Below are 27,683 nucleotides of genomic sequence, written 5' to 3' on the forward strand. Positions count from 1 at the left end.
ACCATTTTTATAAGAGGAAAATGTATGTATACATGTGTATACACATATGTTTACTAATTATTATTTTACAAGTAGATGAACATTTAAAATGACTATATGGGCAAGGAGGGAAGAGGAGGGGTATAAGGAACAAAGAAGACATAACTTTGTTTTTTGGTTTTTGTTTATTTGTGTGTGTCAGACAGAGAGAGTCTCATTCTTTTGCCCAGGCTAGAGTACAATGGTGCAATCTTGGCTCACTGCAACCTCCGTCTCCAGGGTTCAAGCAATTCTCCTGCCTTAGACTCCTGAATAACTGTGATTACAGGCATGTGCCATCATGCCTGAGGAATATTTGTATTTTTAGTAGAGATGGAGTTTCACCGTATTGGCCAGGCTGGTCTCGAACTCCTGACCTCAAGTGATCCGCCCACCTCGGCCTCCCAAAGTGCTTAGATTACAGGCACGAGCCACCATGCCTGGCCTGAAGACATGACTTTGGAGCCATGTAAATATGTTACATTATAAAGCAAAATTCTATTTTTAAAAAGCAATCCTTGAAAGTAAAATGAAACTAAATGAACCTAAATGTTTTCCAATTGTGGCATATACCCGGAGGAGCTATCCCAAGTGACTTGAAAACTTAATTTGTATATACTTAGTGGGATGTAGTCTCAGGACTAAAGTACAAAAAAACTCTTGTAGACTGCATTCTGTAACCAAATTGTTGGTGGCAATATTGGTATTGTGGGATACACCAAGTTGAAGTAATTATGATGGTACCTTTGAAGCTGAAATTTTTGACATGAGATAGAGATATGAAAGCTTAATCAGGCTGTATGAACATCCTGTAGTTCTGAATTTCATTTAGAGGCCTCAGTATGATTAACAGTATGGTTAATCTTTAAAAACACATCTCTCCTACATGCTCCATTGGAAAGGCCTAGAGACAAGCTACCCAGTAGAAAGAAGCACCCCCTTGCGCTCACACTGTGATCTTTATAAACCATTTCCCATTAAAAGAAACACTGACTCTAGAACAATGGATGATCTTGGGTCTGGAGCAGGAAATGTGCAAGATAAGCCTGCAATATCTTACACCAGGAAGCAGCAAAGCAATCAAAAGGCTATTAGGGTCATATCAAAAGGACTCAGGAGCCACCTTGAAAACCTTCCTACCAGTCAAAGATAGGATAATTTAAAGCATAAATAAAGGTAACTAATTGGATGAAGGACAGATAAATTTAAATAATTACATCAGACACAACCAGTCAACCAAACATGCAAGCCAAAAAGGTATCACCGTTCATTTTTAATGATAGAAGGAAACCACCTCTTATTCTGAAAACTGGTAAACAAAGGGAAAGAATCAGGAATATTTATACTGTCTTTCCTATATGAATTATGATGCAAGTAACAAAATAACTGAAGTAAATTTTTTTTTCGAAACATTCCAACTACTAAATGAAAAAGAAATGACAATACCACTCCACAAGCTCTGTGAACTAATAGATTTAAGAAGTGATCATCAATGATTTATTTATCACAACTGAAAAACCATGGGACATTATCTGTCTCCTGCTGGAAGAATATACTTCCACCTAATGAAGTATTTTTGTTGAAAAATAATTGCCTTTAGATTTAAACACAGGAGGCAGAACACACTAACAAAAGGTAAGAAATTAACATCCAGATGGAGGGAAACTCTACAGGACAAATGACCTAGATTTTTCTACAAATAAGAAACTCCATCGAAATTGCAAGAAGAAAAAGAGAGAGATGGAAGAATGCATTGCTTAAAAAAATTGAGACAAATCCAACAAATTACAATGAGTAAATTGATAACAATATCAGCAGAATATAGTATACTGGTTCTCTGATATATCCAACTGTTAGACCACCATTAAAAGGTGTTGACATTTTTAATGAATAAATTTTTGCTATAACTGATCTATATGCTTATGATTTTACAGAAAAGCAGTAGGAAAAGTAGCACCATATAGTTAATAATTCAAAACATGGACTCTGGAGCCAAACTGCACAAATTGGAATCCCAGCTTTGCCACTTACTTGCCATATGACCTTGAGCAATTAATCTTTATTTTTAAAAATGGGGGTGATAATAGCATCCACTTTAAAAGGTTGACTTGATGATAAAGTCTGGGTACACACCTCCTTTTCCAAAATCCTTGGGTCCCTGTGTGTGCCTGAACTTTAAAAAATAGAAAAGATATGCCCATCGTTTAACTTAATACCACCATTGAGTCCTGGGTGAGTACCCCATAATCTCACACAATATTTCTGCAGCAAAATGTATGAGTATTCACACCAAATGAGTTAAAGACTATACATAGCCCTATGTCACTGCAGTGTAGGCTTTACCACCAAAGTAGATTTAACAGCAAATGTATTAAAATATATGTGGTTTTTAGAGCTTTGTGGATTTCAGAACAATGATTATGGGATTATAATCTTACATTACTGAATTCCTTACACAGTGCTTGGAACAAAATAAGACTATGTTTCCCAAAAGAAGAAAAAAGAAGAAAAGACTATATTTCCTATTACCAACCTGACCACAGATTTTTGAACAACATATATTTTAAAAAATTAAGACTGTAATTTTAAAAGAGACAAATTGGCATGGCATTTTATAAAAATGGAAGGAATACCTCTATCTACCATGCTGTGCCCATACCTGTAGAAGCAATAAGAATGTTTAATATTAAACAAACAGAAAAACCTACCATTACCTTCTTGTTTAATATTATTTGCGATTCTAAATATTAAATTTAGCCTACTTGGGAGTAGGGCAGTGCGGGAATTCCAGACAGTTCTACGAGTAAATTCTCTTTACCATATTTGTGAATTACTGAAGCATTTTGAGTTTTTTGTTTTGAGAAAAGGTATTTAAGTACTAAGAAGAAACACATTTAATTTCCAGTCTATCTTACAAAAAGGTCTTAATTTGCTACAAGGTAAAATGCATACGTATAAAGGCAACAGATTAAAAGTACTTTAAAGGTTACAGAGCTTAATCCAAGCAATATGAACTCAGAAATAGAGGATAACTTATTTTAACTGTTATTACTTGAATACAGAAACATAAGAAGACTTTTAGAAGAATGTCTTGATACTGTTTAAGATTAAAAATGGACACAAATTATCCTTACAGTAGTTACCAGCAAGTTATAAATAAATTCTTATAACTGTTTTCTGAAAACATATCTTCATCAGAAAAACTGTACTTTGGGCCAGGTGCAGTAGCTCATGCCTGTAATCCCAGCACTTTGGGAGGCCAAGGTGGGCAGGTCACTTGAGGTCAGGAGTTCGAAACCAGCCTGGCCAACATGGTGAAACACATCTCTACTAAAAATACAAAAATTAGCCGGATGTGCTGGTGTGCACCTGTAAACCCAGCTACCTGGGAGGCTAAGGCAGGAGGATCACTTGAACTTGGGAGGTGGAGGTTGCAGTAAGCCGAGATTATGCTATTGCACTCCAGCCCAGGCAACAGAGTGAGACTCTGTCCAAAAAAAAAAAAAAAAAAAAACTACACTTAATACTAATAATATAACTTACAGAAAATTGGGGCTTATCTTCATTTTCTTAAAATATTAATCTCAAATGTAAACAAGTTATATTTTCATAAAACAGTATTGATTCCCTCACTCATTACTATTGACCACTATACATTTTGTTAAAAATGAAATACACTATTACTATTTTAAAATCTTTATTCAATCAGATCCATGCTTATTTACATTATCTTTCATTTAGAATTAAAATATTATGTCAATCTGTAGTTTAAATCATACTTTTAGCCCTTTACAAAATATGTGATAAAAGTTTTCATGGTTTAAAATGGACCTAGAATAGGGAAATTTTGATTCACTTTAATGAAAATGAAAAATTATGATACACTACAACATAAATGTATATGTACTAAACATACAGTATTAAAACAAGATAAAACATCTACACTTTTCTTTTTTCTTCTATTTTCTAAATACTATAAATCATATACTTTTAATAAGCATTCAAATAAAACTCTCAATAAATGCCAACTGAAGAGATGGCGAAAAAAAATTTCTTGAACATTCTTTTCACTTACTTCACTGCAAACTTTATGTTTCCTAGGTCAGAAGTTATCCACATTTAGAATGTCTTAAGTCACAACATAGATATATTTGGTACATTCCACATGCTAAACACTGTACAACTGGCAATTCCCAAAAAAGAGGTAAAAGAAATGTAAGAAATGGTAGACTCAATTTAGCCTCCCAAGAATTGGAAGGACATCTACAGTCTGTGCTTAATTGTCTATAAATCACCACACAACCTTCCCTCTGTTTACTCACTTTTTACATTATTGAAAATGTTATTTGCAGCTTTTTTCTTTCAAGAGTGGAAACATCTAATTGCAAATCATTTTCCTATCTATTAAAATATAAATATTATTTTGCAAGAATATGGGTAGAGATGTTTTAATGACAAACAGCAAAGTATAGCAATGAATATTCAATAGGTATTCTGCCACCTACTGGAGTTTTTCAAGAAACTATTTAAGTTCACTTTAACTTACAGAAGTATTGAGAGATCCGAGTGTATAACAATCAAAATATGATCAGTGTGAGTATCAGCTATTTATTTGTAGATAAAGAGTAATACATGGTAATATGTAGCCAGAAACTTAAACAGCTGTTTGTCATTTTAAAATACAATGGAAAACACTTGAAAATTTTCAGTGAATTGATCTTATTAATGTTAATAAGGATTTAAAAAAGAATGTTTAATATTATAAAATTGAAAGGTTTAGGAAAGAGTTTTATTGCACTTTTTTCTCTGCAAATGAAGTTTTTTCTACTAGTGGATACTTTAAAGGGACTACTTCATAATTCCGAAACGTCTAGTTTCAAATGCTTCACAGAATTTTGTAACTTAAGTTTCATACTCTCCCCTTATCCACAACTTTGCTTTCTGTGGTTTCAGTTACTCATGGTCAACCACAGTCTGATTACAGGTCAGTACAGTACAATAAGATATTTTGAGAGAAAGAGACAGAGAAATCACATTTACATAACTTTTATTACAGTGAATTTTTATAACTGTTCTATTTTGTTATTGTTTATCTCTTGCTGTCCCTAATTTATAAATAGAACTTTATCATAGGCGTATATGTTTAGGAAAAAACAGTGTATAGAGGGTTCTATACTATCCATGGTTTCAGACATTCATTGGGGGTCTTGGAACATATGTCCCATGGGTAAGAGGGAACTGCTGTATTTTCTAATTCTATACATTTCTTATTGCTTATCTGTCCTGTCATTCTGCCCTTGAATATTACCAAAAAAAAAAAAAAAATCATGCTGACAAAAAGCTATTAGACTGCTTTTTACCACTAAAATGAAGACAATTAATTTTATGAATCTGGCTCACACTGAAAGAATATTTATTAATGCTACAAATCAGAGATCCAATGACAGAAACACTGTCTGGAATACAAAAAGAACAAAAATGAGGTCATTTGAATTGCCCTGAAAAACTCCAAATTCTTCAAGATGTCTTCCTTGTATTCATACTCTGAAGTACCAGTGTTTTAATTTTATCTAAAAAATGAGTTTTCTTTTCTTTTTTTTTTGAGACGGAGTCTTGCTCTGTCGCCCAGGCTGGAGTGCAGTGGCGTAATCTTGGCTCATTGCAACCTCCACCTCCCAGGTTCAAGCAATTCTCCTGCCTCAGCCTCCCGAGTAGCTAGGATCACAGGCTCACACCACCACGCCAGGATAATTTTTGTATTTTTAGTAGAGATGGGGTTTCACCAAACTGTTGGTCATGCTGGTCTTGAACTCCTGACATCAGGTGATCCGCCCGCTTTGGCCTCCCAAAGTGCTGGGATTACAGGCGTGAGCCACGACACCCAGCCGTAAATGAGAGTTTTTATGTGCAAGTAAAGGCAGTTAAATAACTTTCAGTAATAAAATGCATCAAAATATTTCACAGGTTTAAAACACAGCCTGGTTACCTTTTTGAATAAAATAACACTTGGAAGAAAGCATAGCTATTTTTAAAAGCTATTCCATGCCTTCCTTGTGTTTGAAATTTCAAGAAAAAATAAAATGATAAATCACACAGAATTATAAAATGTCAAATTTAAGTTAATTCCTATAATTTTTCCATTTTGTTATGAATATTCTGTAATATCAAACATTCATTTTTAATGTGCTAAAAATATGGGTTTACAAAATATGAACAGGTAATTTTTAAAGAGCAAATTATGTTAAGAACTTTATTATTTTCGATTCGTTTTATAGGGTAGTAAAATAATACTTCTTCAAAATCATTTAAATGTTATTGATGCCACTGCAAAATCATTATAAATTTTCTCCATTATCCAATCACATCTAGATAACATTGAATATGTACAGGTTTCTCTGGATAGGTACCAAAAGGTACCACATTTTATACAGACTTAATTGTGAAAGCTGGGTGAAATAAAATTTCAGACCAAAATTTTATTTTTAAGTTTAAATCATTCACTCTTTAAATTTCAGACAGTGTCAGTGTTACTCTTACTTTTAAAGGGAAAAAAAATTAGTTTAAAATTTAATGACCATAGATGTAATAATTTTTTACTTTAACACAATGTACATTTTCATGAGTAGTAATTAAGATATGTTGAAAATTTAAATGTGAAAGATTTCAAAGTTTCAGTATGTTAACATTACTCTTTAAATGTTCTTAATATATATATAAACACTTACAAATTATAGATACAACTAGTTGTATATCTATAATACATATATGAACACCACTCTTCTTCCCTAGCCATATTGATATGAGGATAAAGTAATAAATCTCTGTGCTATTCAAGGGAAAAAAAAATGAATGCTTTAAAAAATAAATCTTTAAAGAATAGTTTCAAAAATAAAGTTCAAATATTGCACAAAATAATTTAATTGTAAATATTACTATATAGTGTAAAACAATTTAAAAAAAATTTTTATGCTCTACAGTAAATCCCATTTTCTAATTCTATAAAAGAATTTATTGGAAGTCCACATTAAATGTTTAGATATTAAATGTTTACATTCAGTTTGACGGGAATTCAATTTTCACAAGTTAACTGAGCCTTTGTCTTAAAAGTTCATCTATTTGAGTTTTATACATATTTTTTACATCTTCGAGATCTAATCGAAGTTCTTCCGCCTCTTCTGCTTTTTCTCCATACATCTGCAGAATAGTGTTGTATCTTTGATCCAAATCCTGCAAAATGTATTTGTTTACAATTTTTAAAATAACTACACAAAACATCTTTAATGTTTATATTGCCATAGGAGTCAACAATGAAAACACTACAATTTAAATAAAAGTATATACTCATCTCTTTTAAAAATTAAACTCACACTTCAATGTTGAACTAAATAGCAAAAAAAGGAATTAAAGAAAAAAAACAAGCTAGAAGGCTATCAATTTTACCCCCTCTCTTCACTAAATCTATAGTTCTTCCCATTTATGAGTTCTCTCCCATTAATGTAAGCACATCTGATATAAAATTTAGTCTCTTTGTTCCGTGGTGGTGTAAGTATTACCTGGCATTTAGCCCACAGGAAAGATCAAAAGAAAACATATTCTCACTTATGGCTTAACAGTGTCTTCTAACATCCAGATAAGACAATTGTGATGATACATATAACATCAATCAATAGAATATTACCAAGATCATACAAAGTTCAATGTTATAAATGAAGCGTAGCCAAATCTAGTTCTTTTCCTATACTGGGACTAAATGTGATTGTGAAAATTACTTTGAATATGTAAAGACACAAGCAAGATAAAAGATTCATTTTTAAAGTTCTTTGCTCAAATATTAATACTCTTTAATTTTCAAAGAAATCACTAACACATACTATAAACTAAAAACATGAGATTTAATGTAAATGAACTAAAATATCTTAGACTCATCCTTAGGTGAAGAATACTTACTCTTAGCTGAGTTCTAAGTTTGGGTATCTCCTTCACCTTCTCTTCAAGTTCATCATTTTGATTTGTTAATTTAACTAGTTCTTCAGCCATTATTGATCGAGTTTTTTCTAGATTGCCAATTTCTAGCTGAGAAGCATTACCACAAAATAGTTTAAATCAAAACATATCTTTTTTAATATTCCCACTAATATAAAAATATTTAATGGGGTTTTTTTTTTGAAATAGATATGTCAACATACAACCTTGAGCTAGCTCTTTCTTAAGGGAACAGTGGCAGAAAAAGGGTGCCAACTTTCCTGAGAGATATACCATTTATAAGATTTACTATGCAACAGAGATAAAGAAGAAAATCCAACTTTTTGTTTGAAAATATTCAACCGTATATTTTTCTAATCTAAGGAAATGACATATATTTCAGTTATTCTAAATTACTACAAGAACCCAGAGAAATAAAAACATACTTTAATGTAGCCCCACCTGTGTAGGTTGTATTGACAGAAGCTTTCATCACTACCAAAGAAATTTATTAAGTCCCTGTATAGCGTACTGGTTATACAAACATCTGGGATTAAGATTAGTCTGATCTACTTTTTGCCAATTCAAGTTCTTTAATAGAGTAATATTTTCATATAACTGAAAGTATATAATGGGAGTTGAATTTTTACCTACTTCTGAGTGTATTGTGTTTAACACTGAAAAAAAGGTATCCTGATTCAAAATGCTTGAGACCAGGAATGTTTCAAATTTCTTTTTCTTTTTCAGATAATGGAATAATTGTATTATGTACTTACTGGTTGAGCATCCCAAATCTGGAAATCCAAAATGCTCATTTGAGCACTTCCTTTGAGCAGCATGTCAGCACTCAAAGTTTTGGATTTGGGGGCATTTCAGATTTCTGACCTGGGAAGCTCAACCTGTAAAACATTTTAACATTTCTGACTGCATAAAGTTTTTTAAAAGCCAAAAAGGTAAGATGGAAGGATGCTCCCTCAACAACTCCTGTTGTTTCCTCCCATGTACAGTGTGTTACAGTTCGAACATCTCATCCCTTTATCCCTTCCTTCCCGGGGTAGTTGGCACAACTTATCTAAGAGGTAAATCTGAATAGAACAGGCATTCACAGCTCAGCAACTTCCCTTTATTCTGTTGGGAAACAGCTGCTTGAAAGGAGGAGGCATTCTCTGCTCCTAGATGCTTATGTCTTATGTAGGCAGGTTGTAACACACGGGAGGCCTGCTCCAGCCCAGTATTTCCTGTGACAGATCACTCAAAACTGCCTAATTCTGGCAATCAGCAGGTTCAGTTGGCTGTTATCCTTAGCTAATTTCTCTTTTTAGCCTTTATCACTGATATATGTGATACATTTTGGGCTTCACATGCCACTACGTCATCTTGTTTCTCAATTTGCTCAGAATTCAGATGGCAATGAAGGGTGCTATTTATTGGGACTCAAAACTTCATTTACTTCTATAGCAAATTTAATTTTTCCAATACCTGTAAATGAGTAATTTCCCCTTCCCTGAGCTTTAGCTGAGACTGTAGGTTTTCAATAATGCTTGATCCTGCTCCCATCCTTACAGCATCATAAAGATTGCTTCCATTTGCTGATACAGACATTGGTCCAAATGAGTGATCATGAGATTCATCCTATGTTAATTAAGAAAGTTTACACAGTTACTCAGTTATTATAGCTTGTCTTCCATTACCAGGTTCTAACAAAAATGGTTCTGTCAATTTTTGCTTTAAATGTCTTCTCAAAGGCAGAAAATCATTCATGTATTTCCTCTCACTACAATTAGCACTCCTCCACAAGTATTCAGATGAATTGCCTACAGAATGGCAAGGTCATGATGACAGACAATATTGCCATTTGCATATTTCCTTTATTATTATCCTAAGAACTAAGCACATATAAAAAATAAAACATCACCTGAGACAGAAAAGATGTCTGTAGTCCTGCCATATCAACACCACTTATTGAACTTGAGCGTGACATGGTGGGAGTGCTAGAAACAGAAAATGGCTTGCGTTCCTTAGGGAGTAAAAAAAATTCTGTTCAGATTAAAGAGCAAAGAGATAAGCAGAGAAAGCAAGCACATTTCCCAGGGTTAACGAGAACAAAGATTCAGTCTTTTAAAAAAGCCACACTACAAAGGAATTCAATACAATCAAAAGAAGAAAAAAAAATTTTTTTAAGATTCATTCTAATTTCCCCATAAAATGGCTTCTGAAGTCTTATCAGAAAGATAGTATTTGGCCAGGCGTGGTGGCCCATGCCTGTTATCCCAGCACTTTGGGAGGCCAAGGAGGGTGGATCACCTGAGGTTGGGAGTTCAAGACCAACCTGATCAACATGGAAAAACCCCATCTCTACTAAAAATACAAAATTAGCTGGGCGTGGTGATGCATGCCTGTAATCCCAGCTACTTGGGAGGCTGAGGCACAAGAATAGCTTGAACCCGGGAGGTGGAGGTTGTGGTGAGCCAAGATAGCACCATTGCACTCCAGTCTGGGCAACAAGAGTAAAACTCAGTCTCAAAAAAAAAAAGAAGTACAATATTTACTAATTAAAACCGTAGATAGACTTGGTTGGATCATCACAGGACCCATTTATTACAACAATGTAATTTGTTGGGTTTTATAATGGAATGAGAATGTTTCTGTTAAGTTTCATATTGTACAATATACTATCAATTAAACCTATTTTTTTAACATAAAATTTCTAATGAGTGTTACAAACCATAAAACTTCTGGCTTATCCATTTTATTTTTAATGTATTTTTAAAACTCCAAATAAATTCAATAGGTAATTTAAATTTACCTGTCAGCAGTTTAAATATATTATGCTAACTCCAAGTACATGGTAATTCTTTCAATACGGAAAATTCATTTTATTTTATATATATACATATTTTTTTGAGAAAGAGTCTCGCTCTGTTGCCCAGGCTGGAGTGCAGTAATGCGATCTCAGCTCACTGCAGCCTCCGCCTCCCGGGTTCAAGCAATTCTCCCACCTCTGCCTCCTGAGTAGCTGGGATTACAGGCACACGCCACCATGCCTAGCTAATTTTTGTATTTTTAGTAGAGACGGGGTTTCACCATGTTGGCCAGCTGGTCTTGAATTCTTGGCCTCAAGTGATCCACCCACCTCAGCCTCTCAAAGTGCTGGGATTACAGATGTGAGTCACCATGCCCAGCCTCAGAAAACTCATTTCAGAAAAATTACCCTCATTAACCAGAAAGAAAACAAGCCAGATTTACTCCTTAAGTGCCTATAGACCAAATGAGGTGCACTGGTTTCAGTGACAGGCAATTAAATTCATTTTAAAAAAAGGGCAAGAGGTTTTATATTTCAAGTCCTAGAAATCATAGATCTCTTTGGATAAACTCAAAATTACTTTGGGTCCACTCTGAGCAGGACACTGATTATAATACTAGAATTCATCACTATATTGATTTTAGACATTAAAAAAATGATACTTATAAAGCAGGGATGTCCAATCTTTTGGTTCCCTGGGCCTCATTTGAAGAACAAGAATTGTCTTGGGCCACACATAAAATACACTAACAATAGCTGATGAAATAAAAAATAAAAAAAAAAATCATGAAAAAAAAATCTCATGATGATTTAAGAAAGTTTATGAATTTGTGTTGGGCTTCATTCAAAATCATCCTGGGCCACATGCCAACCAGGGCCACAGGCTGGACAAGCTTGTTATAAAGCATAGCTACAATTAAAAAGCAATGATTAATCACAGCATCTACTAAATGGTTACACAACAAACAAAAACAAAATTCAATACCTTTTCTTTTATTGCTTCTTGAGTAAAAATGGCTTTCTTCCTTTCTTGTTCAACTTTCATTCTTTCCATTTCTAACTGACTATTCAACAGTGTCTAATGGAGAGAGATAAAGTTAGACAATTTCTGTGACAGTAATTCACACCATGATAAGTCAGTCTCAAAGTTAGAAGCATAAAGTATAAACTCATATTTGTTTTACTACTAAAGACTAAGTTCCAAAAGCAGTGGCATCACCCATTTCATCTTGTTGTCTCATTAGTTTGCTGCCATCCCCAACCATTCTCTAATGTAAGCCCTAAGAGGTTAGTGATCACGAAGAGAAATACCTTTTCTTTCCTTGTCTCTTCAAGTGTTCTTACATATTCATCTTTTAGGTTTTCTAATTCAACCTGGTACCTATTAAACAAGAGAGAATTAAAAAAAAAAAACAGAAAATGAAAAAGATGACAGTATAGACTATTAAAAACTCAGTACTTTATTAACTCCAGCTACATATTGAGAAATCATTTTTATTTCCAGCTTGACATCAGTGATTTTCCAACAGTGTATTCCAGATCCCATCTGAGTTTCACTCAGAAACCAAACCACAACTGAAAAAGCTCCACTTTTGTGCATTTTATTTATTGGTGCTCTGGGTTAAGATTTCATTTAAAAAGAGACTTTATAAAAATAATTTTGAGTATCATCATCCTATAATATGCTCAGATTCCACAAAGCCTATTAGGGAGTTCTATGAAAATGTTTATAAAAGTTCAGACATTTTACTTTAGAAATCATTTTTACTTGACTACTTTTTTAAAAAGTAAAATTTCCAAGGAAGAACACAGAGGGTAAAAAATACTAACCATTACCTTAATATAATCTCAGATGGATGGATTTTATAGCCCATGGTTTCCAAGAACCCAGAAATTTATTTAGAAAAGACTTAAATTATGCTACTAAAACCCTTGTAATATAAAAGTAACTCCGAAGAGTAGTCTCAAAACTATTTTGTGGTGTTACAGGCCCCTTTAAAAAATCTGATTAAAGGTACAAATCCTTTCCCTGGAAAAATAAATAAATACAAAACATGTCACACAATCTCAACAACCTATATGACATTCAATGAAGCCCAGTACTAACTTCTTGCTGTAATATATAATATCCTGTTACATTTTTTTTTTTTTTTGGAGACGGAGTCTCGCTCTGCTGCCCAGGCTGGGGTGCAATGGTGCAATCTCTGCTTACTGCAACCTCCGCCTCCCAGGTTCCAGCGATTCTCCTGCCTCAGCCTCCCAAGTAGCTGATTACTTTTAGTTCTTGGTACTCTGAAGCTAAAAGCCAACAACATACTTTGTTTATTTAGTTATTTAATTTTATTTATTTATTTATTTTTTGAGACCGAGTCTCACTCTGTCACCCAGGCTGGAGTGCAGTGGCAGGATCTCGGCTCACTGCAACTTCCACCTCCCGAGTGTAAGCGATTTCATGCCTCAGCCTCCAAGTTGCTGGGATTACAGGCACACGCCACCACAACTGGCAAATTTTATTTTTAGGTTTCACCATGTTGGCCAGGCTGGTCTCCACCTCCTGACCTCAAGTGATCTGCCCACCTTGGCCTCCCAAAGTGCTGGGATTACAGGCGTGAGCCACTGCACCCGGCCCAACAACATACTTTAAAAAAGTGCTTTAGGATGTCATGGAACTACCACAAATATCACTCAGAAACCATGCTCACCTATTGTTCTCATCCTCCAGCTTACATAGCCTATTTTTCTCTGATTCTAGCTGGGCTTGAAATCTACTGTTTTCCTGTCTTAAGAGAGAATTCTGTGACTCCATGGAAGACATCTGAATTTTGTTAGCAAGAAGTTCTTCTGTAGCTGCACGTTCTCTTTCAACTGCTGCTGCCAGCAAGGTCTGGGATTCACCTGATTATAGGACAGAAAGAAAAATCACATACACATATAGCCCAGAGACCAAACTACCAAGTCAATTCTGATTTCAAACATTTAATGATGCAAGTAGCCACACTTAAAACTGATAACTATTTATTGCCTAAGGCAGGACTGTCTACTGAGACCAATGAACCAATCTTAACTTATATTTGCTTTATCATTCTTTTCCAAAAGTATTTTAATTTCAAAATGGAGTCATGCATTAAAAGAGTAGTGGATCAACAAATGATCCTGGAGCAACTGGACATCTATATACGAAAAAACAAAAAGCCTACACATCACATCATTCATGAAAATTAACTCAAAATGGATCATAGACTTAAATGTAAAACATAAAATTATAAAACTTTAAGGAAAAAACAGAGGAGAAAGTCTTCAGGATCTACAGCAAGGCAGATTTGATACAAAAAGCAAGAGCCATAGAAAGAAAAACTGACAAACTTCCTCAAAATTTTCAACTTTTAAATCTATGTAAAGAGGATGAAAAGGCAAGCTACAGAGTGAGAGCAAATAAATACAAACCATATATCTAGGACTAGTATCAGGAATATATAACAATCCAGTTAGAAAATGGGTAAAAGACATCGAAATTTCACCACAGAGCATATATAAATGGAAAATAAGGACACAAAATGATGTTCAATAACATTAGCCATTAGGGAAATACAAATTAAAATCATAATGAGATATGACTACATGCTATCTGAGTAACTAAAAGAAAAAACAGGGACAACATAAAATGTTGGCAAGGATGTGAAGAAACTAGACTACTCTTATACAGTCACTTTGAAACAGTTTGGCATTTTCTTAAAAACACTAAACATGACTTGGCAATCGCACACTTGGGCATTTATCCAGAGAAATGAAAACTTAGGTTCACACTAAAACCTGTATGTGAATATTCACAGTAGCTTTATCTGTAATAGCCAGAGCCTGGAATCAGCCTGGACGTCCTTTGTGTAGTGAATGGTTAAATAAACGTGGTACATACTATGGAATAACACTCAGCAATAAAAAGACTGAACTACTGATACAAAAACAACTGTGTTAACCTCTTCCTGGGAATTACACTGAGTGAAAAAAGCCAATCCCAAAATGTCATACACTGTATAATTTTATTTATGTAACATTTTTGAAATGACAGAATTTTAGAAATGGAGGACAGATGAGTGATTGCCAGAGTTTTGGGACAAGGGAGGAAGGGTTGAGAGAGTGGTAGGTGTGTTTCCAAAAGGGTAACATTAAGAGTGATTATCTTCAGCTTAGAAAAAAAGAAAAAAAAGCTAACAGGAAGGACTCAATAGTGTTGGAACTGTTCAATATCTTGACTATGGTAATGGATATGTGGTAAAGTTGTACAGAACTTAATACACACACACACATACATACACACAAATGAGTACCAATAAAACTTTGCAAATCTCAATAAAATCAGTGGATTGTATCAATGTCGATACCATGGTTGTGATATTATACGTTAATTTTATAAAATTTTAATGCTTGGAGATATTAGGCAATGTGTACAAAGGACCTTTCTGTATCATTTCTTATAACTGCACATGAATCTATATTATATCAATAAAAAATTTCAATTAAAAAAAGAGCAATTGGTAAGATTCTGAGATTTAACCTAGGTAAGAATTATCATATTTTTTCTCCACCAAAGTAGAGCTAGTAATACCTCTATTTTACATTTTACACTCCGCTCCACAGCATATCTATGGTCTTTTTAATAGCACTCCTTGGTTATGTTTGTCCTGTGGCTTTGCCTATATGCTAGCACAATACCACACATTGCTGAGGGCATGCAGACTTCAGTCTAAAAACCACAAAAGTACCAGTTTCTAGCATTCATTTATTGCTAAATATTTATTTCAAAAGGTATCATTTTCAGATGTCTCATATTTCATATCACATTGGTCTCAAAAGCTGTCAGAGATAAATGGCAGACCTAACATTTATACCTATAAATTTAAATATATATGAAGGTTTATCTAGTTCAGTACATTTTTTTTTTTTAAGTAGATGAATCTTTTGCTAGACCAAATCTTTCATGGAACTCCAATAAAAAAAGATAGACAAAGTAGGCCCTATTTTCATTAAAGCAGCCAGAGAAGCCCAGCCTCTTATTTATCAGGCTTCCCTCTCACCATGACAGCAGCCCCAAAGGTATCTAACAGTCCACTGAATACCATTTGAAAGTCACTAATCTAATTCACCCCTTCTGATTCACAAGGAATAGCACAGAGAAAGTTGGAACAATGTAAGTGACTTGTTCCACACTGTTTTGCTGAATGATTCAAAACAAAACACACTGAGTCCCTGTCTCCTGACTCATATTCAGGTCTGATTTTATCACTACACTGTGATTTCTCAAATTACAGTTAGTGTCAGGCATAGAAGGCATACATGAATTTTTCATGAATTTGCTAGCTTCTGGGATACCTATAATATACATACACTACCTGTCTGTGCTTGAAGGGAAACATTTTAGAACAATACTTTTCTTTTTATTAACATCACAGAAGGGCAACCTGGGGCATGACTGTAAAGAAGCAGAATATGGAATCTTTTTTTTTTTGAGATGGAGTTTCACTTTGTCACCCAGGCTGGAGTGCAGTGGTGTGATCTCAACTCACTGCAGCCTCTGCTTCCCAGGTTCAAGTGATTCTTTGCCTCAGCCTCCCAAATAGCTGAGATTACAGGCGTGCGCCATGACACCTGGCTAATTTTTGTATTTTTGGTAGAGACGGGGTCTCATCACGTTGGCCAGGCTGGTCTTGAACTCCTGGCCTCAAGTGATCCGCCCGCCTTGGCCTCCCAAAGTGCTGGGATTACAGGTATGAGCCACCGCGCCCTGCCAGAATATGGAATCTTAAGACTCCCTAGTATCTCTCTTCTAGGGTCGATCTTGACTCTCCTTAGACCTATTTTCACTCTTGGAATTCTACCAGTGATGAGAATCAGATCTGATCTCTACCTCCTATACTATGGCAGACAAGCTTCAAAGGGGTCAGATTTAGCAATGGACAAGAAAAAAATCGAGTGCAGCAGTCTACTAAAAATACAAAAAATTAGCCAGGTGTGGTGGCAGATGCCTGTAGTCCCATCTATTTGGGAGGCTGAGGCAGGAGAATTGTGTGAACCTGGGAGGCAGAGCTTGCAGTGAGCCGAGATCGTGCCACTGTACTCCAGCCTGGGCGACACAGGGAGACTCCGTCTCAAAAAAAAAAAAAAAAAAAAAATGAATGAAAGACTGACATGGAAGTACTTTAGCCAGTATCTGATAACATTGTGTAATGGGAAAAAATGGTTTGAAACAGACATAATAAAGGTATTAAAAATACATGTAGAAAAAGAGAAAACATAAAAATCTACATATTAGATACAAAATGTAACTATCAGATCAAACAAATTTCAATTTCATACCATTATTCTAATTCTATAAACAAGATGGAAGGGCTTCTGCATCGAGCATAAAAACTAAAGCAGTTACCAAGCCTATCAGAAAGATTCTTCTCTAATTTCTCCCACGACGATGTCTGGGATCCCAGGGTTGCCTGCAAATTTTCTATTTGTCGAAGCAATGGTCTTGTGGTTGATGAAACACTTTGACTCAGTTCCTGGTTTCGATTCTCTGCTTCCTGGAGTCTCTGAATCATGAAATTCTCAAGTCATTACCAATGACAGCAATAAAAACATTAAAAACACTAGCAAACCTAAACTTTATGAGAAGTTCCTGGAAAATTATTTTTCCAAGAGAAAATTATTTGCTTTTTAATAATTATTATTATTAATTTTAGAGACGGGGTCTTGCTCTGTCACGCAGGCTGGAGTGCAGTGGCACAATCTTGGTTCACTGTAGCCTCAACCTCCTAGGCTCAAGCGATCCTCCCACCTCAGCCTCCCAAGTAGCTTGGACTACAGGTACACGCCACCACGCCCGCCTAATTTTTGTATTTTTTTGTAGAGACAAGGTTTCATCATGTTGCTCAGGCTGGCCTCAAACTCCTGAGCTCAGGCAATCTGACTGCTTCAGCCTCCCAAAGCACTGGGATTACAGGCATGAGCCACCATGCCCAGCCCTTAATTATTTTTCTAACTGTTCGATCCTTCCAATAGAGTTAGACTGTGTAATACAGTATCTTAGTAAGTGCTTCTTTGGCCAGGCATGGTGGCTCATGCCTGTTATATATATTCAGTATTGCTTTTCCATTTGTAATGGCTTATTAGTGATTGTCAGGCTTTGGTTACTGTGGGACAGGTAATAGTTCCCGGTTTCTATGCCTCTGTTAATTTTCAGTGATTTACAACATGCACAGGAAAAAGGAGAGGAAATATAATTTAGGTTTCTGTTTTTAAAAACAGTTAGAAATATTTGGATGAGGAGGCAACTACTGAGAGGTTTGGATGAACTCTTTTTTAACCTTTAGATAATTGAAGACTAACTTAGAAATGTTTTTTGAAGAAGCACTTATTTATTTATTTATTTATTTTATTTATTTATTTTGAGACAGAGTCTTGCTCTGTTGCCCAGGCTGGAGTACAATGCCATGATCTTGGCTCACTGCACCCTCTGCCTCCTGGGTTCAAGCGATTCTCCTGCCTCAGCCTCCAGAGTAGCTGGAATTACAGGAATGCACCACCATGCCCTGCTAATTTTTGTATTTTTAGTAGAGATGAGGGTTCACCATGTTGGCCAGGCTGGTCTTGAACTCCTGACCTCGGGTGATCCACCCGCCTCAGCCTCTATCATAACATTATTTTCTATAAAACAAAATAAGGAATTTCCTTGTATATATTTTTAAGGTGCCCATTCTGATTTATTCACACAAGCCCCAAAAATACAGCAAATGCTAAGTGTGATAGTAATCCTCTCAATTCCATGAACATTATCCCGCTGAGTAATTATTTTATTTCTAGAAAAACACATACTTCTTGGATTTGTGTTTCGGAAAACTGTGACAGTACCTGCTGAAGTTCACTGATCTCATGGCGTAAATAATCCTCCTTTCTGGCAGCTGCTTGTTCTGTACGCTGCAATGCAAGCCTAAGGTCCCCCACCTGTAGGAGGAGAAACAATACATTCACAAACAATGGTATAGTATTATCTATAACTTCCCGCTAACTACACATTTTGTGTTGTGTCGACATTGTTCATGTATAATATTTCATACTCTCCAGTGAACTTTTAATATGATTATCACACCTCTCATTGATCAAGCAATTCCAAAACTGTATGTATATTCAGTGCTTACTTAGAAAAGCACTCTGTTAAGGCAAAGAAACACAAACAAATATATATAAGGCACAGCCATTACCATACAATATTGGAGAAAAGACAATGCATCCATAAATATTTGCCACATCAGACAGAAAGTGATAGGTGCTATATGGGTTATAAAAGCTAGGTGCTCCACTCATATGCAGGAGCATACATTATAAACTACCATAGCCTTTTTGGAAAACATTATAACATGTTTAAAGAATCATCAAACTTCTCATATCCTTTCATCTGGCCATCCTAGTCTTGGGAATTTACTCTAAGAAAGCAGATATGTAAATACACAGGGATATTCCCTACAGTATTAAATAGGCTAGCAAAAACAAAGTTGGAAATATTCTAAATCTCCATCACTAGTAATCTATATTTGCAAATGTTGATACAACATGAATATAACCATTAAAAATTACAATAAATGTATAAAACGTAAAAAAATTTCTAATTTACCATTACATGGAAAAACTATAAAATAATATGTAAGACATCAATTATGAAAAATACATATATGGAAATAGAATAAAACACTAATACATAAAACTGACAGTACTTGTAAAAAGTGATAGATTCATGGATGGTAACTCATATATGCTCTATCTCCCATTCCGACAATTTTTCTGTACCATTATTCTAATGTATTTCAAATTTAAATTACTGATATTTTATCTATCTCAGTAATAGAGTAGCAGAAACACAAAGGATATATGGACCATAGCATGACTTATAATAGCAAAATACTGAAAATAACCCAAATATCAATCAATAAGTAATAGCTGAAAATACTTCACCTAATAAACTATTTTAAAACTGTAAAAAGATATTTTTTAAAAACCTCTATGTTTACTAGAGTGATCATCAGGATATTTTATTAAGTAAATAAAACAAGTTATAAAACAGTATAAATAATAAACTATCACTTATGTAAAAAGGATGTAGGAGACAGAAATAGGTGTATAATCCATCAATAAGAAAGAGCTGAAAATCCTTTACCTAATGAAATATTATAAAACTGCAAAAAGAGATTTTTCAAAAACCTCTATGTTTTACTAGAGATCATCAGGATATTTTACTAAGAAAATAAAACAAGTTATAAAACAGTGTGAATAATAAACTGTCATTTATGTAAAAAGGATGTAGGAGATAGAAATAGGTATATAAGTGAATGTGTATGTATACAGAACATGTAAATATATAGATACATATATTTTCTTGCATTTTGCCAATAGAAACACTGAAAAGATAAGCCAAACTCTAATAAAACCGTTACCTACAGGCAAAGAGAGGAAATGGGGAGCAGCTAAATTGGAAGTAAATGTCTGAATAGATTTTGCTCTTACTTTGGAATCATGTAAATGTTTTACATATACAAAATTTAAAATTAAATCAAAAGGGCATAGGAGTCAATAAAAAGTTTTCTCAACAACCGGTCCTGCAACAACTGGATATCCACATGCAAAAGACCTAAATGTCAGAGCTAAGACTACAAAACTCTTAGAAGGAAACTGATGAAAATCTGCAAAAATTTGGATTAAGCAATGGTTTCTCAAATATGATGCCTAAAGCACAAATAACAAAAGAAAACCTAGACAAGCTAGACTTTATTAAAATTAAAAACTTTTGGCATCAAAGGACACTACCAAGAAAAAGACAACTCACAGAGAGGCAGAAAATATTGACAAATCCTGTATCTGAGAAAGGTCTAGTATGCAGATTATATAAAGAACTCATAATAACAATAAAAAGATAAACAGCCCAATTTAAAAATGTGTAAAGGATTTGAATATTTTAATAAATTTCTCCCAAGAAGATATGTAAATGGCCAATAGGCAAATGAAAAGACATCCAACATCATTAGTCATTAAGAGGACGCAAATCGGCCGGGCTTAGTGGCTCAGGCCTGTAATCCCGGCACTTTTGGAGGCCAAGGCAAGCGGATGACGAGGTCAAGAGATTGAGACCATCCTGGCTAACATGATGAAACCCCGTCTCTACTAAAAATACAAAAAAAAATTAGCCGGGTGGCAGGGTGTGGTGGCTCACGCCTATAATCCCAGCACTTTGAGAGGCCAAGGCGGACGGATTACGAGGTCAGGAGATTGACACCATCCTGGCTAACATGGTGAAACCTCGTCTCTACTAAAAATACAAAAAAAATTAGCCGGTAGAGGGGCGCAGTGGCTCTCGCCTGTAATCCCAGCACTTTGGCAGGCGGAGGTGAGCGGATCACCTGAGTTCAGGAGTTCAACACCAGCCTGGCCAACATAGTGAAACCCCGTCTCTACTAAAAAAAAAAATACAAAAAATTAGCCGGGCGCAGTGGCGGGCACCTGTAATCCCAGCTACTCAGGAGATTCAGGCAGGAGAATCGCTTGCACCTGGGAGGTGGAGGTTGCAGTGAGCCGAGATTGCGCCATTGCACTCCAGCCTGGGCAACAAGAGTGAAACTCCGTCTCAAAAAAAAAAAAAAAAAAAAATTAGCCAGGCATGGTGGCACCCGCCTGTAGTCCCAGCTACTTAGGAGGCTGAGGCAGGAGAATCGCTTGAATCCGGGAGGCAGAGGTTGCAGTGAGCTGAGATCGTGCCACTGTGCTAAAGTCTGACAAGAGTGAGACTCCGTCTCAAAAAAAAAAATTTAAAAAAAAAATGCAAATCAACACCATACTCACTTCACACACACTAAAATGCCTATAATTTTAAAAACAGACAATAATATATGTTGGCAAGGATGTGGAGAAACTGAAACCCTCACCTATTGCTGGTGGGAATGTAAAGTAATGCAGCCACTATGGAAAAGTTTGCCAGTTCCTCAAAGAGTTAAATATATAGAGTTACCATATGACCTAAGGATATATATCTAGGAGAATTTAAAATACATGTTCACACAAAAATTTGTGCCTGGATATTTATAGCAGCATTATTGATAATAACCACAAAGTATAAATAACCCATATGCCCATCAACTGATGATTTTATAAGACAAAGCCTCACAAATTTTGTTTTTCCTACTTCATCTGAGGTCCTTGGACTCCCACAGATGTTATGAATGAGCTCAGGAGTTAAATGGACTCTCTCAAAATTATATGCAATATGTATGTGCATTTTTGCTCTTCTCTTGTAAGAGGGTCCCTAGTTTTATAAATACTCTCAAATGGGTCTAAAACTCACAAAAAAATTAAACAACACTGGTATCATGTAAGCATTACTTTGTTTTAAAAAATACAACTGGTTAAATTTAGCAGAATCCAGTACTCTGAAATCTAACACATGTATCACTACATAAAGTTTGATTCAAATCAGCTAATAAATTGTTTAATTGGTAGAAGCATAAACAAATATTTTTAAAACTACTCTAATTCATCATCCATTGCTTACTTGAATGGCTAATGTTTCTTGCTGCTGACGGGCTTCTTCTTGGGCCTTCTCTAATGCTGCAGAAAGTTCTTCTTTAGCTTTCATTTCACGGCTCAGAGCAGCTTCCTGTGCCTCACTATCCTTTGCAGCATTGGCTTTGTGAAGATCAGTAAGTTCTCTTAAAAAATTAGATTGAGTTTATAAATGTTGCCAGTCATCAGATAATAGAAAAAGTATTTCTTCAACACCCTACTCTGATAATTCATTCTAAATGGGTTGCATATTTGTTCATTTTCTTACTTGTATGCACTATCCAGGGCAGCCTGAATACTTCGGTTCTTTTCTTCAAGTTCATCCATGTCTACCTGAAGACGGCCAAGATCTTTCTCCTGGCGTTCTACCACGGAATTCAGTTTTTTAATATTTTCTCTATGTTGTTTCTCCACCTCTTCTTTGCCATCAAGGACCTATATGTTATAAAAACAGACAAAAGTATTTTTCAAGAAATAACAACATGATAAATAATTGTATTCCAGCAATCTATAATAATGGAGAAAAATATATATATATTTTTAGACAGAATCTTGCTCTATTGCCCAGGGTGGAATGTTCTGGCTCACTGCAACCTCTGCCTCCTGGCTTCAGGCAATTTTCATGCCTCAGCCTCCCAAGTAGCTGGGGCTACAGGTGTGCACCACCACGCCTGGCTAATGTTTGTATTAGGTTGTGCAATATTTTTAGCAGAGACAGGGTTTCACCTTGTTGGCCAGGCTGGTCTCGAACTCCTGGCCTCAAGTGATCTGCCTGTCGCAGCCTCCGAAAGTGTTGGGATTACAGGTGTGAGCCACCCCACTCGGCTGAAAAATCTTATCATTTATCTATTGTTTGAAAAATTCTTCTTACTACACCCCATTAAATCTTTTCAAATGCTCCATAACCATGGCCAACTGCTCATACAGGAAGTAATAACAATATATATGTAGAGAATTATGATTGCTATTCACCTGTTTCAAATGCTGCAACTCCTCTTCTAGCTCTTTAACTTTTTTGTTCAGTTTTGCAACCATATTTTCATTCTCCTTGTCTTTAGCTCTTAATTTCTTGATGATGTTAGAATTATGCAGCTGCTGTTTTGAAAGTTTTTCTCCTGGTGATGGTAAAAAAGTATAAACTCAAATGACAACTATTCCCTAAAAATCTCAATAGAATGTTTTATCTAATCAATAACACAAAATAATAGAATTTTTTTAAATCACAATTTTGTAACCCACAATGTTACAACTAATTTGGACAAGAATCATCAATGAATGTTAAAATTACTGAGTAAAAGGTTGTTGGGAAACTGGATATTGACACGGTCTTAAAGAATCACTCTCACATATCACCTACTAATTTTAAAGAGAAAAATCTGGCAGTCAACTCCTTAACTAAGCATTCAGTTTTGGCATCACCAATTGTAGTACAGTTTGACAATATGTGCCTGCTGATGTGAGGTAGGTGTTCAATATCACCTAGATATTTCCTACTAGAAATATGACCTAAATCTAATCATGAAGAAAGTAACAAATTCCCAAACATGGGACATCCTGTGGGACAACTGCCCTGGACTCCACAGAGTCCTCAATGACATAAAGAAGAGAGAACTGTCCTAAATTGATGGAAGACTAAAAGGACATAACAACCAAATGCAATGGGCAAACTTTGGATCTTGGGACAGAACAAATGATCAACTACAACAGACACTTTTAGAGTAAACTAGGATAAATATTTAAATATATGCTGGACTATAATTCTGAACTAATGCTGATTTCTTAGGTTTGACTATGATGTACCTGTCAAGGAAAATGTACTTGCCCTTGGGAGATGCAGACTGAAGAATTTAGGAGCAGAATGTTAAAGTATTTCTAACCTCCTTTCAAATGAGTTGACAAAAGGGTAGTGTATGTATGTGCAGAAAGATATGGAAGAGGTGTGGCAAGATGTTAACACTTGATGAATCTAAGTGATGAAGTAATCAGGTATTCATTGTAGTGTGCTTTCAGCTTTGAGTTTTACAGCTCTTCAGCTTTAAGTTTTCAAAATACTGGCCGGGTGCAGTGGCTCTCACCTGTAATCCCAGCACTTTGGGAGGCCGAGGCAGGCGGATCACCTGAAGTCAGGAGTTCAAGACCAGCCTGGCCAACATGGTGAAAACCTGTCTCTACTAAAAATACAAAAATGAGCCAGGCGTGGTGGTGGGCACCCGTAGTCTCAGCTACTTGGGAGACTGAGGCAGGAGAATCACTTGAACCTGGGAGGTGGACGTTGCAGTGAGTTGGGATCATGCCACTGTGCTCCAGCCTGGGCAACAGAGTGAGACTCTGTTTCAAAAAAAAAAAAAAATTTCTGGGGCATGCGGAAACAGTATGTAATACCCTTGTGTAAAATGTAAATACTCTGTGAATATAAAATACTCCCATGTGAAATTGCTCTATTTTCTCTGTAAAAAGTTTCATTAAGCAAAAGAAGACATCAGTCCATTCTCTGACAAAATTACTAAATTATAAAATAGTTAACATTTGATATTAATATTTTAAATAACTTTTTAAAAATAAGGAAACCATGCAGTCAGCCTTGCCCTCGGTCTCCAATATTGTAAGGCAAGGCAGTCAATGACTTCAAGACAGCTTGAGAAAATAATTATAACAATTCTTCCTTCGTTTTTCTATTTTAGTGCTTAGAACTGTGTTTTATAATTATCTGTGTTCCTATATTTCCCTCTCACTAAACTAAGCTCCTAAAGGACAGAGTGTGTCATATTTATTATTATATCAAATATAATATTTGACATACTAACTCTTCAGTAAATATTAGTTGAATAAATTAAAAAGTTGAGTAAAGCTAACTTTGAAATGACTGCTTCCAACTGTTCTCAAACTCTACACTTTCTCTGGAAATTCACTTAGGTTCAATGATTTAAGCACAAAAACATTCATCCTACCACTAACTGTAATATTAATATTACAGAAATAAATATACAGCATTAGAAACAGTAAAACATATTATGGTATACCCATATAATGGACTTCAATGTAGCCATTAATAATGATAAAAAGCATTTAATGGCATAGAGACATATAAGAGAAGGAAGATTGCAAATTAAATATATGATCTTAACTATGTTTAAAAATGCATGGAAAAATGCATTAAAACTAGAAAAAATTAATAGTTCCTTATAATATTGAATTATAATCTACTTTTCCTCTTTATTCATATATTTTCCTATAACTTCAAAACTTTCTACAAGTAGCAAGTATTACTCTTATAACTACAAAAACTTTAATTAACAAGAGAAGTAAAAAGAGAGATTCACTTGATCACCTTTTCCAAAACCTCCTGTCTTCCAGGATATTACATGAAGAAATTAATTCAGTGTCCATTTGTAATGATTTATTTCATGAATAGATCTTTAATTTCTATAATGCTGTTAATTTTATTTTATTTCATTTTTTGAGACAAGGCCTCACTCTGCCGCCCAGGGTAGAGTGCAGTGGCATGATCTCGGCTCACTGCAGCCTCCACCTCCCAGGCTCAAGCAATCTTCCTGCCTCAGCCTCCCGAGTAGCTGGGATTAGGGGCATGCACCACTACCACTTGGCTAATTTTTGTATTTTTAGTAGAGGCGGGGTTTCACCATGTTGGCCAGGCTAGTCTCGAACTCCTGACCTCAAATGATCCACCCACCTCAGCCTCCCAAAGTGCTGAGATTACAGTCATGAGCCACCACACCCAGCCAACCCTGTTAATTTTAAATCTTTTCAGAGACAAAAGTGCTTAATAATTTAAAAATTAAAACAGTACAATGAAAAATTCACTATCAAATGCCAGAACAATACAGTATCATATAGTAGCCAAGCTATAAATCCCAGAATTATACACTTTGAATGTCTTGGTTTAAATGACAGGCTCTTAAGATCTGTTTAAAGTTTTCTTAGGGCAGCACACAAATTTCTGTCAATTTTACAGGGATTTATTTTTTTTTACTCCCTAAAAACAAAAGCTAGAAACACTTATCTCTGTCTCAATATATCTTACTCCTCATTCTTCTGTAAACTGTCACCTACTATTTTTATGGTTTACGTCCAAACCCTCCTTGCTTTCAGTATTTTTAATTAGGAAGCATCAGCTAGTTATGTGGCAAGAACTTCTTACATAGTCAATCAAATACTTTACGCACCTTCTTCCATTAACCCTCGGATCTGCTCATCTTTCTCTTTCAAAAGGTCTGCAGTTTCACTGCTATTTAATCTAGTGGCAAGCTCTTCTTTTATGTTTTTGATTTCCTAATAAAAAAGAAATCTGTGAATACCATAAAGAATTACTTTCACTCTAAGTACAGTTCTCATTTTTCCCTCATCCAAAGAAGCTATCATAATCACATTCTCAATAAAAATCTGTAAGTTTTGTTCAGTTAATCTACTACCTTGGTTAACTAAGACTAAGAAAACAGCTTTGAAAATGATATACAAAACCTAAATTCAGATATACAAGCAAGTTTTAATATGAAAATATAAATGGGAATAAACTCCTTTTTTTTGAGACAGGATCTTACTCTGTCACCCAGGCTGGAGTGCAGTGGTACGATCACGACTCACCACAGCCTCAACCTCCCAGGCTCAGGTGATCCTCCCACCTCAGCCTCCTGAGTAGTTGTGACCACAGGCGCCTGCCATCATGGCCAGCTAATCTTTGTATTTTTTGTAGAGATGTAGTCTCACCATGTTGCCTACTCTGGTCTTGAACTCCTGGGCTCAAGCGATCCACCCTCCTCGGCCTCCTGAGTAGCTGTGACCACAGGCGCACACCAGCATGACCAGCTAACTTTCTGTATTTTTTAGGAGCGGCAGGGTCTCACCATGTTACCCAGGCTGCTCTCTAACTCCTGGGCTCAAGTGATCAATCCACTTCATCCTCCCAATGTGCTGAGATTATAGGCATGAGCCACCACACCTAGCCAAAAATCTACAATTTAAATGTTAATAGATGATATCCTTTTCACCTTACTTCTCTTTTTTCCAATATCAAAATATGATGAATGCACTCCTCAAAAATCTATGCCTCTATAGAGTTTAATTAATATTACTTTACATTTCAATTACCTTTTTAGCAGCATCTCTCTCTTTGCAGGCTAGTTGAACTTTCTTTTCTGCTTCTGCAATTCTTTGAGTAAACTCATCTTTCAAGGAAGAAATGCTACTGCTTTCTTCTTTCACTCTGAACATTTCACTAAATTTAAAATAATATTTGAGAATGAGGATGGTGTTTACATATCCCAAAGGTATATATTAGTTCAATTCTCAAAAGGAA

At 35.3% G+C, this 27,683-nt stretch overlaps 2 protein-coding genes across 4 annotated transcripts in view; one reads left to right on the plus strand and one right to left on the minus strand.

Annotated features, from left to right (window-relative positions):
- Positions 1-27,683, plus strand: part of ARL6IP5 (ADP ribosylation factor like GTPase 6 interacting protein 5) — an 808,776-nt gene that overhangs the window by 718,963 nt on the left and 62,130 nt on the right. The window lies entirely within an intron of this gene.
- TMF1 (TATA element modulatory factor 1) overlaps positions 3,699-27,683 on the minus strand; it is a 32,463-nt gene continuing 8,478 nt past the window's right edge. For both annotated transcript variants that reach the window (XM_050781281.1, XM_050781280.1), the window contains exons 4-17: positions 27,476-27,602; positions 26,554-26,659; positions 23,342-23,484; positions 22,638-22,804; positions 22,359-22,515; positions 18,677-18,769; positions 17,202-17,358; positions 13,486-13,678; positions 12,095-12,164; positions 11,769-11,861; positions 9,896-9,997; positions 9,460-9,612; positions 7,966-8,091; positions 3,699-7,245 (exon numbers count right to left, since the gene is read on the minus strand). In XM_050781281.1, coding sequence (XP_050637238.1) covers positions 7,102-7,245; positions 7,966-8,091; positions 9,460-9,612; positions 9,896-9,997; positions 11,769-11,861; positions 12,095-12,164; positions 13,486-13,678; positions 17,202-17,358; positions 18,677-18,769; positions 22,359-22,515; positions 22,638-22,804; positions 23,342-23,484; positions 26,554-26,659; positions 27,476-27,602 — 1,831 coding nt within the window. In that variant the 3' untranslated portion in view covers positions 3,699-7,101. The remainder of the gene's footprint in view (positions 7,246-7,965; positions 8,092-9,459; positions 9,613-9,895; positions 9,998-11,768; positions 11,862-12,094; positions 12,165-13,485; positions 13,679-17,201; positions 17,359-18,676; positions 18,770-22,358; positions 22,516-22,637; positions 22,805-23,341; positions 23,485-26,553; positions 26,660-27,475; positions 27,603-27,683) is intronic.

This window comes from Macaca thibetana, chromosome 2 (genome assembly GCF_024542745.1).
Source record: "Macaca thibetana thibetana isolate TM-01 chromosome 2, ASM2454274v1, whole genome shotgun sequence".
Lineage (NCBI taxonomy): Eukaryota > Metazoa > Chordata > Mammalia > Primates > Cercopithecidae > Macaca > Macaca thibetana.